Source organism: Apodemus sylvaticus, chromosome 6 (assembly GCF_947179515.1).
Source record: "Apodemus sylvaticus chromosome 6, mApoSyl1.1, whole genome shotgun sequence".
In the NCBI taxonomy this organism is placed as follows: Eukaryota; Metazoa; Chordata; class Mammalia; order Rodentia; family Muridae; genus Apodemus; species Apodemus sylvaticus.
This window is the reverse complement of record NC_067477.1, coordinates 147,524,907-147,543,930: the sequence shown is the minus strand read 5'-3', so window position 1 is coordinate 147,543,930 and position 19,024 is coordinate 147,524,907. Positions and strand designations below refer to the sequence as shown.

Genomic DNA, 19,024 nt, shown 5'->3' with positions numbered 1-19,024 from the left:
AGCCTGGGCAGATGTCATGCAGACCCTAAGGAACACAAATGCCAACCCAGACTGCTATATCCAGCAAATCTCTCAATTACCATAGATGGAGAAAGCAAGATATTCCATTTCAAAAATAAATTTACAATTTCTTTCCACAAATGCAGCCCTTCAAAGGATAATGAATGAAAAACACCAACATAAGGTATAGAAAAAACAAGAAATTAATCTTCTTTTAACAAACCCAAAAGAAGATAACCACACAAACATAAAAATTACCAGGAAGTAACCATCACAATACCTTAATATCTCTTAACATCAAGGGACTCAATTCCACAATAAAAAAAATAGACTAATAGACCGTTCATAAACAAGACCCAACATTTTGCTGCATAGAGGAAAATGCAACTCAGAGTTAAAGACAAACACTACCTCAAAGTAAAAGGTTGGAAAAGAGTTTTCCAAGCAAATGGTCCCAGAAAACAAGCTGGAGTAGACATTCTAATATCCAATGAAATAGACTTTCAACCTAAAGTCATCAAAAAAGACACAGAAGGACACTTTATACTCATCAAAGGAAAAAATCTATCAAGAAGAACTCTCAATCTAAACATCTATGCTCCAAATACAAGGGCACCTTCATTCATAAAAGAAACTTTACTAAAGCTTAAAGCACACATTGCACCACACACAATAATTGTGGGTGACTTCAACACCCCACTCCCCTCAATGGACAGATCAGGGAAACAAAATTAAAGAGACAACACTGTAAAACTAACAGAAGTTTTGAGCCAAAGGGATTCAATAGATATCTATAGAACATTTCATTATAAATCAAAAGAATATACCTTCTTCTCAACACCTCAATGTACCTTCTCCAAAACTGACCATATGATTGGCCACAAAACAGACCTCAACATTTTAAGAAGATTGAATTATTTCAATGCCTCCTATCAGATCACTATGGAGTAAGAGTGGTCTTCAATAGCAACAAAAACAACAGAAAGCTCACATACACATGGAAGCTGAACAATGCTCTACTCAGTGATACCTTGGTCAAAGAAGAAATAAGGAAAGAAATCAAAGACTTTTTAGAATTTAATGAAAATGAAGGCACAACATACCCAAATTTTTGGAGCACAATGAAAGCAGTGCTCTGAGTGCCTCCAAAAAAAAAAAAAAAAAAAAAAAAAAAAAACAAACAAACAAAAAAAGCTGGAGAGAGCATACACTAGCAGTTAAGCAGCACACCTGAAAGCTTCAGAATAGAAAGAAGTTAGAAGGCAAGAAATCATCAGACTCAGGGCTGAAATCAACCAAGTAGAAACAAAAAGAACTATATAAAGAATCAACAAAACCGGGAGATGGTTCTTTGAGAAATTCAACAAGATAGATAAACCTTTAGCCAGACTAACCAGAGGGCACAGAGTCAGTATCCAAATTAACAAAATCAGAAATGAAAGTGGAGAAATAATAACAGAAACTGAGGAAATTCAAAACTTACCATATCCTACTACAAAAGCCTATATTCAACACAACTGGAAAATCTGGATGAAATGGATAATTTCCTAAACAGATACCAAATACCAAAGTTAAATCAGGATCATATAGACTATCTAAATGGTCCCATAACCCCTAATGAAATAGAAGTGGTCATTGACAGTCTCCACCACCACCACCCCCCAAAAAAACCAGTACCAGATGGTTTTAGTGCAGAATTCTGTCAGACCTTCAAAGAAAACCTAACACCAATATGCTTCAAACTATTCCACAAAATAGAAACAGAAGGAACACTACCCAACTCGTTCTATGAAGCCACAACTTTGCGGATACCAAAACCACACAAAGATCCAACAAAGAAAGAGAACATCAGACCAATGGTTATCGATGCAAAAACACTCAATAACATTCTTGCCAACCAAATCCAAGAACACATCAAAATGATCATTCACAATGATCAAGTAGGTCACAGGGATGCAGGGATGGTTCAATCCATCAATCCATCAATGTAATTCTTCTACATAAACAAACTCAAAGAAAAAAAGCACATGATCATTTCATTAGATGCTGAAAAAGCATTTGACAAAATTTAGGAGCCTTTCATGTTAAGAGTCTTGGAAAGAACAGGAATTCAAGGCCCATACCTAAACATAGTAAAAGCAATATACAGCAAACCAGTATCCACTATCAAACTAAATGGAGAGGAACTTGAAGCAATCCCACTAAAATCAGGGACCAATCAAGGCTGCCCTCTCTCTCCATATTTATTCAATATACTACTTGAAGTTCTAACTAGAGCAATTAGACAACAAAAGAAGGTCAAAAGGATACAAATTGGAAAGAAAGAAATCAAATTATCACTATTTGCAAATGATGTGATAGTATACTTAGACAACACAAAAACCTCCACTAGAGAACTACAGCTGATAAACAACTTCAGCAAAGTGACTGGTTATAAAATCAACCCAAGCAAATCAGTAGCCTTCCTATATTCAAAGGATAAGCAGGCTGAGAAAGAAATTAGGGAAATCACACCCTTGACAATAGCCACAAACAATATAAAGTATCTTGGTGTGACTCTAATCAAACAAGTGAAAGATCTGCATGATAAGAACTTCAGGTCTCTGAAGAAGGAAATTGAAGAAGGCCTCAGAAAATGGAAAAATCTTCCATGCTCTTGGATTGGCAGGATTAATATAGTTAAAATAGCCATCTTGCCAAAAGCAATATACAGATTCAATGCAATCCCCATCAAAATCCCAACTCAGTTCTTCATAGAGTTAGAAAAAGCAATTCTCAAATTCATCTGGTATAACAAAAAACCCAGGATAATGAAACTATTCTCAACAGTAAAAGAACTTCTTGGGGAATCAGTATCCCAGTCCTCAAGCAGTACTACAGAGCAATAGTGTTAAAAACTGCATGGTATGGGTACAATGACAGGCAAGTGGATCAATGAAATAGAATTGAAGACCCAGAATGAACCCACACACCTATGGTCACTTGACCTTTGACAAAGGAGTTATAACCATTCAGTGGAAAAAAGATAGCCTTTTCAACTAATGGTTCTGGTTCAACTGGAGGTCAGCATGCAGAAGAATGCAAATTGATCCATTCTTATCCCCTTGTACTAAACTCAAGTCCAAGTGGATCAATGACCTCCACATAAAACCAGACACACTGAAACTACTAGAAAAGATATTGGGGAAGAACCTTGAGCACACGGGCATAAGGGAAAATTTCCTGAACAGAATACCAATAGCTTATGCTCTAAAATCAAGAACTGACAAAGGGAACCTCATAAAATTCCAATGTTTCTGTAAGGCAAAGGACATTGTCAAAAGGACAAAATGGCAACCAACAAATTGGGAAAAGATATTTACCAACTCTACATCTGACAGAGGGCTAATATCCAATATATACAAAGAATTCAAGAAGTTAGACTCCAGAGAGCCAAATAACCCTATTAAAAATGGGGTTCAGAAATAAAAAATTTTCACCTGAAGAATTTTCAATGGCTGAACGAAATTGTTCAACCTAAAGAAATGTTCAACATTCTTAGTCATCAGGGAAATGCAAATCAAAACAAATCTTGCCATTTCATTTCACACCAGTCAGAATGACTAAGATCAAAAACTCAGGAGACAGCAAGTGCTGGTGACAATGTGGAGAAAGAGGAACACTCCTCCACTGCTGGCGGGATTGCAAGCTGATAAAAGCACTCTGGAAATCAGTCTGGTGGTTCCTCAGAAAACTGGGCATGATACTACTGCAGGACCCAGTTATACCAATCCTGGGCATATACCCAGAGGATTCCTCAGCATGTAATAAGGACTCATGCTCCACTATGATCATAGCAGCCATATTTATAATAGTCAGAAGCTGGAAAGAACCCACTACTTCCTCAACAGAGGAATGGATACAGAAAATGTGGTATATTTACACTATGGAATACTACTCAGCTATTATGAACAACAAATTCATGACATTCTTAGGCAAATGGGTGGAACTGGAAAATATCATCCTAAGTGAGGTAACCCGATCACAAAAGAATACACATGGCATGCACTCACTGATAAGTGGATATTAGTCCAGAAGCTTAGAAAATCCAAGATACAATTCACATATCAAAGATGCCCAAGAAGGGAGGAGAGGTCCTTGGTCCTGGAAAGGCTTGATGCAGCAATGTAGGGGAAAACCAGGACAGGGAAGCAGAAGGGGGTTGATTGTGGAACAGGGGGAAGTGGCAGGGCTTATGGGACTTTTGGGGAGGGGGGAATCAGAAAAGGGAAAATCATTTGAACTATAAATAAAATATATATAATAAAAAATTTTTTAAAAGTACCTTTCCAAAAATAAATGTATTTGTTTGTATATTGTATGTATGGATGCATGCATGCATTTAGTAAGCATGTGTGCACATACATGCCAAGCCTTACAAGCAGGGGTCAAATAACCCTTCAATATTATACTAACCCCCCTGCATCACACAGTGAAATGTATAGTGTCATATTGGAGGCTTATCTTTTCTTCAGGCAGCCTCTACACTTCTTATCTAGACATAGAACAGGAATAAATTATGAGAGAGGCATCATTAGTTAATAACATCATTGTGAGAGTATCCCTATTGGGGACCACAAATGTTTAGCCATGACTTTAATTGTAAATATTTGTTATAAAAGATTTCTTGAAATCTGTTTTTCTTCCAGGAAGAGTTGATTAAGTCAGAGAAAACCAAAAGTGGATCTCACCTCTTTCAGAATTTCACAGATAAAGTAGAAGTTCTGGGGACAAATCTAAATGGTTCCATATGCAACTGTAACAAAATAAAGATCCCCATTGTCTTCATGATAATCGGGTTTGCTTATCATCATCCCTGTACATGGACATCTCAAAGGGATTTTCTCTCTAAACTCATTTCATATCTTGAGAGTGACTTTATTAATTTCTAGTAGTGTGACCAAATGGCCTAAGGAGCAGAATCTGAGGCCCCATCTCACTCTTTCCTTAATATTTTGGATTTGGAAATTGGTCATGATTTAAAAATCTTTACAATAAAGGAAATTCTTCAGATAAAGTCTAATTCATCAAACAGAAAAGCATAGAACTTGTGAGTGAAGGGGAATAGAGGGGTGAGTGGTGCTGGGCTTCCTGGGCTACTACTGCAACCCCCAAAAGTGTACATAAATTTGACATCCGATGACTAGAGAAATCTTCCCATGATGCTTTGGAGGGAGCAAACAGATAACATGGGAATGGTTCAACTTTGGGAAAAAAAACCAATGACATGCTGTCTATTTTTATTCGATAGTTTTACAAAAAAAATGTATACAGACATACAAAAGTACAGTACCAGTACTTTAAAGACTCTGTAGACACTCCAAAGGCAGAGCTCAGTTTCCATTGCCATTTGAAGGAAAGACTTTAATATAGCAGTGTGACAGTGGCCAGTAAGAGCTGTTGTTAAATTTCTAGGAATTTCCCAAGAACATTTTAACCACAGATTAAATTATATCACACACTTTACTATTCATTCAAAGTACTTAAAAACTTATGCCTGCACAAAAATCTGTACATGGTGTTTATAGCAGCCTTCTTCATAGAAGACAAAACCTGGAAGCAATCAAAATGGCCTTGCAAGAGCAACTAATGGATAGCTAATGGAATTTAATACATCCAAAAATCAAGATATTATACAGTAGCAACGAGAAATTTTGTTATCAAGCCATTAAAATATAACTGAAGAAATCTTAGCCACATCACTAAGTGAAAGACGCCAATAGGAAAAGGCTACAAACTCACAATTACATAGCACTCTGAAAAAAAAAAGAAAGGAAAATTATAGAAGTAGTAGAATAAGTGGTTGCCAGGGGCAGAGAAGGGAAAGTGGGGAATAGTCAGAGCACAGGTGTCTTTTAGGATGTGAACATACTCTGATACTCAAATGGTACAAACACATCACAACATCGTTATAAGACCTGTGTAAGTCCTAACATAAGCTATGCAGTGCGCAGTCTGGGTGCATCTTCCAAAGATCCAGTGTAAGCACAGTTTTCCCTCAATGCAGCATGTTGGAAGTGGAGGTTTACTGCAAGTTTTAGGGTCATAAGGTTGAGCCCACATGAATAATGGAATGGGTAAACTATCTGTCACAGAAGTTCAGCAACCTAGTTTCTGGCAATTTAGTGCCCTCTCCCATTTGAATTGCCCCAGCACAAGGCAACTGGGCACCCTCACCAGAAGCTGAGTTGATGCTGACCAGGGTTGTAGAATTTCACTTTCCAGATACATGAATCAAAATAAACCTATGATTAGACATTACCTGGGATCTGGTACTCTTGTTTCAAGAATAGAAAATAGGGAGCACCTGAGACGGAAGTTCCTGCTGAAATTTGCACCAGGGAGCCAGGAGACTCCACAGCTTTCTTCTGCATAGTCCACCAGGAGGGAGTCATCTCCCAGCAGGCTTTCACTTCTGAGTGCAGACGTGAGATCTCCACTTTCTCTCTGGAGGGGGCCAAGCTAGGAGCACACAGGCCCTAAGATCAGTGGAGCAGCTGGGATGGAAGTCTTCTTGCCCACCACCATTTGCATCAGGAAACCTGGAAACTCCACAGTCTTCTGTGGGTAGCCTGCCAGGAGAGAGAGATCCCCAATCAATGCTTTCACTTTTGAGCTCAGAGGAGTAAGGACACAGGCTTACAGGCCCACAGGAAGAACAAACTCCAGCCAGAGACAACAATACCAACTAGCACCAGATAGAAAAAGGCAAGCACAAGAACCATACCAACAGAAACCAAGACCTCATGGCAACATCAGAACCCAGTTCTCCCACCGCAGCAAGTCCCAGATATCCCAACACACTGGAAAAGCAAGAGTTGGATTTAAAATCGTATCTCATGATGCTGATAGAGGGCTTCAAGAAAGACTTAAATAACTCCCTTAAAGAAACACAGGAGAACATTGGAAAACAGGTAAAAGCCCTTAAAGAGGAAACACAAAAATCCCTTAAAGAAATACAGGAGATCATGGGTCAACAGGCAGAAGCCCTTAAATAAGAAACACAAAAATCCTTTAAAAACTACAGGAAAACACAAACAATCAAGTGAAGGAACTGAACAAAACCACCCAGGATCTAAAAGCGGAAGTAGAAACAAAGAAATCACAAAGTGAGACATCTCTGGAGATAGAAAACCTTGAAAAGAATTCAGGAGTCATAGAAGGAAGCATCAACAACAGAATACAAGAGATAGACGAAAGAACCTCAGGTGTTCAAGATACCATAGAAAACATTGACTCAACAGTCAAAGAAAATGCAAAATGCATAAAGCTTGTAACCCAAAACATCCAGGAACTCCAGGACACAATGCGAAGACCAAACCTAAGGATTATAGGCATAGATGAGAGCAAGGATTTACATCTTAAAGGCCAAGTAAATATCTTCAACAAAATTGTAGAAGAAAACGTCCCTAACCTAGAGAAAGAGATGCCCATGAACATACAAGAAGCCTTCAGAAATCCAAACAGACTGGACCAGAACAGAAAATCCTCCCAGCACATAATAATCAAAACACCAAATTCACTAAATAAAGAACGAATATTAAAAGCAGTAAGGGGAAAAGCTCAAGTAACATATAAAGGAAGGTCTATCAGAATCATATCAGACTTCTCATCAAAGACGATGAAAGCTAGAAGATCCTGGGCAGACCTCATACAGACCCTAAGAGAACACAAATGCCAGCCCAAGGTACTGTACCCAGCAACACTCTCCATCTTCATAGATGGAGAAGCCAAGATATTCCATGATAAAACCAAATTTACACAATATCTGTCTACAAATCCAGCCCTACAAAGGACAATTGATATAAAATACCAATACAAGAAGGGAAACTACACCCTAGAAAAAGCAAGAAAGTAATCTTCCAACAAACCCAAAAGAAGATACCCACACAAACATATAAATAACATCAAAAATAACAGGAAGCAACAACACTATTCCCTAATATCTCTTAACAACAATAGACTCAACTCCCCAATAAAAAGACATAGACAAAATATTTCTCATGGAAATCTTCAATCTTATCAGAAAATGTTTGTAGTTCCCTTTTAATTAATTTAGTAATTCCTTTTATGTCTACCATTTTGTCTGCATTATTTTTCATGATAATCTTCAGTTTTAATACATCTTTCTATATACTTCCTCTATTTTATTAGAAATGTTTTCAATGTAAATCTTTGATTTTATCACAAATGTTTCTAATTCCTCCTTCAATTAATTTTAAAAGAGTTTTAATATCAACCATTTTTATGTAAAATTTTCCATGAAATAGTAAAAAAAAAAAAATAGAAAACAGACAGTGACATGCATCCATTTTAACAGATATACCACATAATGTAGGGTGGTCAGTACACTGTGTAATGCATAACAAAGTGAAACGTGGGAACTCTGTATTTGCAGCCAAAGGCAACTCAAAACTTTTCTTAAAAGTGAGGCTTGTTGGAGCTGAAGAGGTGGCTTAGCGGTTAAGAGCCCTGTTCCTCTGAAGGTCCTGAGTTCAAATCCCAGCAACCACATGGTGGCTCACAACCATCTGTATGAGATCTGACACCCTCTTCTGGTGTGTCTGAAGGCAGCTACAGTGTACTTACATATAGTAATAAATAAATCTTTGGGCTGGAGCAAGCAGATGTCCTAAGTTCAATTCCCAGTTACCACTTGATGTCTCACAACCATCGTACAACAGCTACAGTGTACTCATATACATAAAATAAATAAATAAATAAATCCTAAAAAAGTGAGGCTTGTTGAAAACTAAATGTATAACTCTAAGTTAAATAATCATAATAAAAGCAGAGGTTATTCATAGTTAAAATTTACCATCTCTTATTTCTACTGGTACTCTGTGCATTCATAAATAAGAATACAAGGAGTTGTGTTATGAACCTCAGTTTGGTAGCTAAAGTCACGTTATCTATGGAGGGAATGTTCTGCAAGCACCATGGCCCAGGATTTTGTTCCCACTAGAAAATGATTATCAGACATCTACAGTCCCTTCTATGTTAGGTAAATTTTTCTGCTCTGAGTGATATATCTGAGATAAACACCTCACCAGATAAAGCCTTATTTTGGCTCATAAAGGTTTCAAGGCAAAGTTGCAAGTCTCTATCATTTACAAAATATGGTACAGCACATCAAGAGAGCAGCATGTGGTAGAGGGGTATGTTTACTTCGTGGTGACCCCAAAATAAAATAGAGTGTAGAGGGAAGCTTCCTACATCCTCTCCAAGGGTGCAGTCTCTAGTATCTGACTTACTTCCACTAGGCCACACCTCTCAAAGAATTCACTACCTTCTGTTAGTGCCACAACACTGGCACTAAGCCTTTAGCATATAATCTTTAGGAGATACTCCAGATCTCACGAAGACCACCAACAGGGAATATAGCTACTAAATTTAGAGTTTTGGATGTGACCAAGACTCGGAGTAAAGTATGGCTTCTGGGAAAAGAATACAGAAGCATGAATCTTCACACGTAGTCAAATTAACTCATCTCAAGACCTCATTACAATGGTTCCAAGCATTCTCTCTTCTGGAATCCAGGAACTTTCAAACAATTTAAAGAATTAGTTGTTCAATTTTTGAAGAGGAAAAGTTTGCTTCTAAAATATCTCTCCTGCCATCAAATCTGTACACACTGTGTGTTTGGCAATAGATTTTAATTGTCAAACAGTTTTAATTAAAGCTATCACCACAGTTTTCTCCTGGTGGACATAAAGTTTAGTGTATTACAACATTGCAAAAGGATGATTCTCATCTCTCTAAAACTGTAAGAGTTTTAGAACAAGTGTTCTCCTTAGAATGTACCTTCTCAAAGATGTAAAGGAACATAATCAATCAATAGTCCCACCAAGAGAGAAGCTGGTTGTTGAGCCTCGTGCCACTCAGACACTACTGTCTCCTGCTACATCGTCTCCTCAAGGAAGTATGAGTGTATCAGAAAAGTGTCCACTTCTCACCAACTTTTGCTTCCAGCAATAAACTTCATAGGTTCCAGGGAGTCCGTGCCTCTTTCCTGTCAGGATTCTGGTCTTACCGAGTGATCTAGAGCTGGAGAGAGATGTTGACGTGGAGGCAATCTCACTTCTGCTTGGGGGCAGCTCATGTGCCTCCTTTCAGTGCCATGTCTGTCAGCACTGTCTGTCTGGAGGGTGGCATTGCACAGAACAAGGAGGGCTCAGAAGATCAAATGCTCAGGCTGGATTCCAGAGATTCTGACTTAGTTGGTTTTAGGAGAGTAGGCAGCATTGCTAAGTTTTGAAAGTTTCACAGGTGATATACTACTGTACTGTTAAAATGAAGAATGTGCTCTTTCAATCCACAGAAACCCCACTTGATACAGTTAGTGTAAATGTGCTATTTGCCCATTTGAGATATGATCAAGTCAAAACAAATATCCTATATTGACCAGCCTCTCAGTGTTTACATGTCAAAACATTGTGTTTGTTCAGTAATTTCTGATGTCAAAAGGTTCATAAAGCCATTCCAGGTTTATTTGATGAGGGTCCATTTGATGTACATAAATAAGAAGGAAAAGGTAAGAGTAGCTCCTAGGCTGTTCCTGACTGTGTTTCGTGCTCTTTGGTCTCTCAGTACTACCTTGTGTCTGGCCTTAGCCTTGTGGCAAACCTCTGCACTCTATCCAGACTGCTCATTCCGTTAGCCTACATTGTCCAGAACTCTTTTTGTTCCTCACCAGGAAGATTTCTGTTTCCTTAAAAAAAAAAGACACTGGCAATAATGATTCACTTTCATCAACATTTTGGATCCTATGAACAACAGCAACAACAATAAAATTCAAGAAGAAAATTTTGGATGATGTTCTGCAAAAACAATGGTATTTCCAGGAAGAGGAAGACAGCAGAGGACACTTACTTACTGAGGATAGTAATCTTCAGGGAGAGCAGATATTCTCTGAGGGCATGCTGTCCAAAAGGCACTGGAATTTTAGTGGCAACCAAAGAATGACAATTTTAGAAAGTGTAACAATGTTCTAGTGAGTGTTCCTGTTGCTGTGATAAATAACTCTGACAAAAACAGCTTGGGGAGGAAAGGGTACATTTTATTTTACAGACTGTACTTCCTCACTGAAGGAAGCAGATTAAGATAGTCAAGGCAGTGGCTCAGAACAGACACTGTGGAGGAATGTTGCTTACTGGCTTGCTCTTGGCTTCACATTCTTATATATCTTTCTTATATAGCCCGAGCCCCTACCTAAGGATAGCACTGCCCTCAGTGAAGGGTACAAACTCATGAAGACTGAAAGATATGTATACCATTGAATGAAGAAAATCAGGAGGAAATTTTTTAAAATCTATAATCAAATGAAAAATGAAAACACAATATACAAAGTCCTGCAGCTTATAATGAAAGGAATTACAAGAAGAAAGTTTATAGCTACAAATGTCTATGTTTAAAAAATCAGAGAGAACTTAAATAAATAATGATGCACCTAAAAGTCTTAGATAAACAAGAGTAAGCCAAACCAAAAAAAATCAATGGATGAAAATAAGTAATGAAGATCAGGGCAGAAGGTAATTAAATTGAATGAAAAGAAGATAAGAATCAATGAAAGGGTTTGTTCTTTAAGACAATAAATGAGGTTAATAAACCTATAACCAAAAGAAGGTCAGAACTGACCAGAATTAACAAAAATTGGAGATGAATTCCTAACTATAAAACTCTGAGGTTCATTAGTGCATACTTTGAAAAAATCTATATTCTAATAAATTTTTAAAAACTTAAAAGAAATTAGTAGATTTCTGCACATGTATGATCTATGAAATGAACAGATCTATTACAAGTAGTGATATTGGAGCAGTAATGAACTGTATCTCACATGTAAAATGCCCAGGGTCAGAGTGTGTTCTCTGATATATTTTCTATGACTGTTAAAGAAAAATTGTTCAGCTATCTTCAAACTAATTCTCCAGTGGAAATTGAAGAAAAGCTGAGGCACCTAATCTTGATTGACATCTTAGGATTTAGAATCTCCATGAAGCAAACCTTTGGACATATCTGTGAGGGAGTTTCTAGATTTGGTCACTTGAGCTGAAAGGACCCATCCTAAGTGCGGGTGGCAATTTCCATGGCCAAAGTCCTAGCATAACGGAATAACTGATTATCATTGTTCATTACTCTCTGATGTAGCTATCAAGACAATGTGAACAACTGTCTCAATTTCTGCTCCAGGAAGGACTTTAAGTTCTTTTATCAGATACTTTGTCATAGCAGTGAGACAAGTTAGTAATATACCTACCAAACTCATTTTACAAAAGCAGAATTTACTCCAATACAAATTCAGGATACAAACACAACAAAGAAACAAAATCACAGGACAATCTCCCTAATGACCATAATGCAAAAATGCAAAATAAATAATTATATCAATAGATAATGCAATGGCCTTTAACAAAATTCAGCATCCCTTAAAAATGAAAACCTTGGATCTGCACCCGGTAGCTAAGGCTGTTCTACAGGCCTCTGTACACAAGTCCCTCCAGGAGAGAGCTGGTCTCCTAGGAGTGCTCTCATTCCATTTCATCTAGATTTTCCAGTTTTGTTTAGCATAGGCTTTTATTGTAGGATCTGATGCTTTTTTGAATTTCTTCCGTTTCTGTTGTTATGACTTCCTTTTTATTTCTGATTTTGCTAATTTGGATACTGCTTCTTGGCCCTTTAGTTAGTTGGGCTAGGAGTTTATCTTCTTGATTCTCTCAAAGAACCAGCTTCTGGTTTTATTGATTCTTTGTATTGTTTTACAGTTGGAGCCACTGTATCCGCTTTAGACTCCTCCAGTAACAGTATTTAAACTTCTGGAAATAAGGCAGAGATTCATTCCCCTAAAAACATATTTGTCAAAAGTATAGGAAAACTAATGAATTGTATATTTTGTCCTTGTATCTAAAAAACAAAGACTGCACACCATCTTCCACAAAGCCAACTTTATAAAAGGAAAGGAGTGACACTATTCACTATTCACTTCTGAGCCAAGGTCACGCTCATTCCTCAGTCTACTTCTTTTCTCTCCGTTCAGGACTCCTCCACATACCCTTGGCTCCTCGTATCAACAACAGAACCCTTAACAATACAAGGGCGAGGTCAAGCTAGCACTATCTTCACTCCCTGCGCCCCGCTGCCGCCCAAATAAAACATCTTTGATTGAGAGTGGGTTTTACAACTTGTATTTTTGTTTCTTATCAAATGTATGGAAGAGCTAGCAAGAACAGTCCATCTAATTAACTCCACAGGACAAGTCTTAGCTTATGAAGAAAGGTGTGGAGAGCAGGCCAGTAATGCACCAAATCCCAGAATTCAGCAGGCTCAGGCTACACAGTAAGACCCTGCCTGAAAGGAAGCAAACTGAAACCAAAACCCAAGAAGGGCCAGCTCCTGCCTCTTAGGCGGGATACAGGACGCGGGGTACTTGAGTGGTGGTCACTCAGAGCCCTTCAAATGGGCATCTCTACAGGGGAACTTCTGATGGCCTCTGGGGAGCATCCAGAGCGCTGAGGCAGGGGGTCACCATCAGTAAGAGCTTGTTCTAGAAACAAACCCCAAAGGATTACTCAAAGCACGACTCTGCTAGCAAGCCATGAAGGCAGGGACACGGATTCTGAACTGGATCTTCATCGGATCCCACCAGTGTCCAAGTGTCCCTGAGAGCGAGGGGAGCTTGCACTGCAGAAAAGACCTGGGTTTGCTCTCACGCTCAGCCGGTTCCGGCTTTCTTCCTACTTTCCCACTGAAGAAAGGGCAGGGCTGCCTTACGTTAAACCACAATGAGTAGTAAAAAGTGCTGAGGGTAAGAGGTGGTTTAAGTGAGGCAGCAAGCCGAGAGCTGTCAGATCAGAAGCCTGACACCACAGCCACGGCCACGGCCACGGCCAAAGACACTGGGGTGCACGCGCTCACTGGCATCTGCTTCAGTAACACACTCTCCAGTCAGTTGATACTTGCTGACCCAAAGGCCAGTATACAAATATGGAGAAGGCAGGTGCCGGCTGCTGAGGGCGCCAGCGCTGGAAGGCAAACCCACCTTCCTGCTCTGAGACCTGAAGCTTCTGGCCGTTACAGTAAGCGCCCTTCCCCTTCCTGCCGGTGTACATCTTATCCTCCACACATCTGTACACAACTCCAAACTCCATCTGACAGGAAAGCAAGTCTCTTTTAGCACACCGCCTGGGTAATTTCCCCTGACCTGGTAGAGTTTTATGCGCATGGATGGGCGGCACCACAGAGGACAGTTCCACTGTTGCTAGGGTTTGTACACGCTAGGCAAGCATGCTCCCACTTAGCCTGGGGCTTTCACCTCAGACATGCCCTAAGTTCCTGCTGGAGCCATTCAAGCTCCTCGGCTGCAGCGGCCCAGAGCCCATCAGCAGGGACGAGCACAGAGGACCTCGGCGACTGCAGATGTTACTCTCCTGGTTCCGTATGTAAGTATCCACTCACTTGTGTCTGTGTTCCTAAATACACGCCGCAGTTGCAGCCAGCCCTTGGCCGCCGACACAGGAAGTCCCACTTCCTCTGAGGCACTGTGGAGCCACACTGACTGGACACGGCTGCCGTGTCAGGAGCAGGCTGGTGCTGTCCCCTCCCTATGTTCCCTTGCTCTTCCTAACTCTGGCCCCTCGGGAAGCAGGCCTCATCTACTGGGAAGGGCACAAACATGGCCGTGGCCTTGAGGCGCACGTTCACAGGTGGCACGAACCAAATATGAGAGACTTAACTTTCTCTCCGCACTGTGGGAAAGGAAAAGAAAGCGAAGTGCCTTACAAAGCACACGCGAAGACGCACCTCTTTATTCACCAAGAAGCCAATCGAAACAGCCACGAAGGGAAACCCTGAAAAGGGAAAATCCACAAACTAACCAAGACAGAATGTCAACAAGTATGTATATAATTGTTTTCGAATCAATTCTTATAACCCCTGAACTAAGATGGAATACGGATGGAAGATGCACACACACAACACACACACACACACACACACACACACACACACACACACACCACTGATCCTTACCGTGTCAGGTACTATACTAAGTTCTTATGAAAGTGAACAACTCCATGAATCCCACACCAAGAAATAATTCTATGAAACAGGTGCCATTAATAAGGCCATTTTATACAGTCCTTTTTCCTTGAGACATTACTAGTAGTTTAAGCTAACCTGGACAGCTCAATATGTAGCCCAGGCTGGTCTCAAATCCATGGCCCTCCTGCTTCTCCCTCCCCAGTGCTAAGATACCTGGTGCCACAGTTCTAGTGAACTTGACACAACCTCTACATATCTGAGAAGAGGAAATCTCAGTTGAGGAATTGGCTTGTGGGAATATCTGCAGGGCATTGTCTTAATTAGCAACTGAGGTAAGAAAGGCCAGCGCCCTCTGGGTGGTGCCGTCCAGGGCGGGCAGGCCTGGGCTGAGACCCGGAGCAGAGCAGAGCCAGCGGAAGGTGAGCCAGTGAGCCGGGCTCCACGGCTTGCGCATCAGCTCGGCCTGAGCTCCCGCCTCGGCCTCCCTCAGTGGCGAGCTGTGAAGACTGAGGTGGAATCAGCCCTCTCCGCCCAAGCTGCTTGTGCTCATCGTTTTATCACAGCCACCGAAAGAAACTAGAACATCTGGACCTCACACATTCTCTTAACCTTTATTTTCCTTCATGTGTATGCACTGTGCTCATGCAGTGTCTGTGGAGGTCAGAAGAGGGCGTTGCACCCGCTGGGCCTGGAGTTACAAACAGCTGTGAGAGGTCACATGTGTGCTGGGAATCGAACCTGGGTCCCGTGGAAGAGCAGCAGGTACTATTAACCCCTGAGCCAGCTCTCCAGCCCTGGCTGGCCATAAGTATTTTCAAAACCGAGGCTTTGAAAGAGTAGCTTGTCCAGCATCGCAAAGCCAATAAACAAGTTGTGGGATTCAAATCTCAGACCCTAATGCCCCACCCTTTTAGCACCCCTGTTTCTCTCTGAGAGTGAACTCACTGCACACAGAGAGGACCCCATCAGTGGACTTAGCAACTCCTTTACTGGTCTAAAGGGTCCATGCTACTCCGTCATTTCCAGAGTCTTCACAGGCCGAACAGCGGTGACCAGGCACGGCACAGCACAGGCCCACACTGTACCATTTGCTCCCTGGCTCACACCTTAGAAAAGCTCTGCACAACCCCACCCATCTCAGCCACAGCGTCTTCAAATAAAGAAGCATCAATGACTTCTACGATTTCCTCAAGTCTGTGTCGCCTTGAAGAGTGAACACACAACAGCAAGTACACTAAAATTAAATGCATACCGATGCACAAAGTTAGTCGCTCCATCAATAGGGTCAATGATCCACGTGGGCTGCTCTGTCAAGACTGTCTTTTCCCCAGCTGCCACAGATTCTTCACCAATGAAACTGAGAGAAGGAAGGAAGGAGGGAGGGAGAGAGAGGGAGAGAGAGAGAGAGAGAGAGAGAGAGAGAGAAAGAAATAATATAATAAACATGGTGAAACAGTACAGAGTCCTAAATTCTAAATGGTATAAATACAGGGAAAGTATACACATCTGAAAAGGACATCCTTAACATGAGAAATTAAGAAAACACAGCAATCTTAAAAGTAAGTGCGGGGCGGGTGTGGCAGCGCGCACCATGATCTCAGCATTCAGGAGGCACAGGGGACAACAGACAGGCCAGCCTAGGCGAGAGTGACACAGCCTCTCAAGTCAAGCAAACTGAACTGAGGGAGCTGGAGTTGCCAGCAACTACAGGTGTAACGGGTCCCTCCGTCCTCCTGGGGCTCAGACTTAACTCTCTCACGATAAAGCGATAAAGCGGTAGAAGAAATACCCGTGATATGGGTACTTTTCCTTTATAGACGACATGAGCATTTTCTCAACTTTTTGGTCAGTAACTGTCACCAAGTCGGCGGGAGAACTTTTAATCATGACGTTGATCTCAGTTTTCAGAGCTTCACGAATCATCTAAAAAAGAGCAAGTAAAAAAAGATGGAAATAATTTAAAACCAAACAAGAAAGTAAAGCACAAAAATAACTTCTAGCATTCAACCACTCTTAACATGTTCTTAAATGTTTTCTTTCAAACATGTCTATGAAACAAGACACTTTAGAGAAATATTATGTAATTTCATATCTTATTTTAGATTCATGACTGCTGCTGCAAAGGGTAACATCACAAAGTGAAAAATTCAGCTGGAAATGCCATGCCCATGATGCCTAACGTTAACCCAGGCCTAGGCTCCACCCCCAAGCCACGCCTCCCACAAAATCAATCAACTTTCACTGTATTTACAGTTTAGTGAAACTGCACGTGTAGACACCACTCAAAAAACATGCTTTGTTGAACAAGACCGCGCTGTAACATCGACACCCCACACACTCTGGCGTACATACTGTAGTGCATACCTCTCCAGCTTGTCTTGCGAGGACTACTGCATAATCCGTGCACTCCTGCCAAGGGTCCCCCCATTATCTAAACATAGTCAACACAGGTCAGCACAAAACAGTTACAAACTGTGCAGGCACTCACTTACACAAGCATCTCAATTAGCAACACTTTGATTTACCCCTTCCCTGGTTTATAGTTCAATTTTCCTCCACAAATAGTCCCAGTAAACATCATTTTGAAATATTACGTAGTTCAGCTCATAGTAAAAACATTTTGTTATTGGTGCTGTTTTGAGACAATGTCTCACAGTCCAGGCTAGTCTTAGAGCGAAGGATGACCCTGAACTCCGGATCCTCTGCCTGTGTTTTCCAAGTACTGTGATCACAGGCATGAGATATTATACCCACCTTAACAGGGGTATTATCAAAGCAAACGAGGTTCTATCAAGTAGTCTCCCAAGGGTCCACATTTTGGGTTGTAGCTGTACCATATCATATTGTGGGGGTGCTGGGGAACAGAGGAGGTCAACACAGACGTTAAGGGATATTATGTGTAGGAGTGGGTGGGGAATACGACAAAGAACACAGGGAAGGCTGAAATAGAAGCACTTTTAAAGACAAAGGAACAAAGGCTGTCTGTGTTACCTCAACTCTAGGGAGTTGAGTGCTTCACAGATGGAATTTTAAAAAGGCACTTTTTTAGCCTTGTTGCTGGTAGTTTACAAAATGTGCCCCAAGTCTTGGTCCTTTTCCTAGCTTGGAATATATAAATGGCTCAATAAACCCTTTTATTTCAGAGACCTTTGCTTCAAGACTTGTTTACACAGGGGTTATATTCTACATTCCTCACTTTGGGAACAAAGTCATACAGACTTAAAACTTTCTATCCTGTACAGCCGAGCTACCCGCGTCACTTGTCCCCGCTCCTGATGCAGGGCATCCCCAACCCTGTGAATCCGTGAGCCTGGAACTTGCCGTGTAGAGCTCCTAGGGCTTGGGCAGAGCGGGGCTCATTCTGCTACTCACAACCTCCGAGACCAAGGACTTCTGCGCGAAGCCGCTCGGCTGCGGCGAGGACGGCCGGGAGGAGGGCCCGGCCGCCGCCCCGGCCCAGCATGGGGAGAGCTCGTCTGCGGCCCGCCGGGAGCCCATGCCTCGGCCACCGAATAACGCTGCGCAGGACGCAGGGACAGAACCGACTCACCTCGCACGAGCGCACCGCGATCGATGCTCAACCGCCAGCGTCCGAGGACTCGGTTCCTAGGCTCTTCCGGAGGTAACGGGGATTGCTCCGACAGGAAGTCCCGCCCCACTGAAACCTGAGAGCGAGGATGGACGTCTCGAAACCCCGCCTTCCCGTCGTTGCTCAGCTTGGTGCTGATGGCCTGGCCGAGCTTGTCCTTGCAAGGCTGGACGGTTGAAGTTACCGTGCTCGGGCGCTCTCTTGCATCCCCTTTCTCCTCTAAGAGTCCCCCGTTTGCAAATCTCCACGCAGAGTACTGCGCATGCGCGCAGCGCGCATGCGCGGAGTCCGGCGCGCAGCGCGCATGCGCGGAGTCCGGCGCGCAACGCGCATGCGCGGAGTCCGGCGCGCAACGCGCAT

General features: G+C 41.6%; 1 protein-coding gene across 1 annotated transcript in view; it reads right to left on the bottom strand.

Annotated features, from left to right (window-relative positions):
- Positions 1–19,024, bottom strand: part of LOC127688028 (uncharacterized) — a 32,444-nt gene extending 13,420 nt beyond the window's left edge. The window contains exons 1-7 of the mRNA XM_052186769.1: positions 18,922–19,024; positions 18,626–18,883; positions 18,448–18,593; positions 17,440–17,502; positions 16,865–16,998; positions 16,328–16,432; positions 10,916–10,975 (exon numbers count right to left, since the gene is read on the bottom strand). Of these exons, the coding sequence (XP_052042729.1) occupies positions 10,916–10,975; positions 16,328–16,432; positions 16,865–16,998; positions 17,440–17,502; positions 18,448–18,593; positions 18,626–18,883; positions 18,922–19,024 (869 nt within the window). The remainder of the gene's footprint in view (positions 1–10,915; positions 10,976–16,327; positions 16,433–16,864; positions 16,999–17,439; positions 17,503–18,447; positions 18,594–18,625; positions 18,884–18,921) is intronic.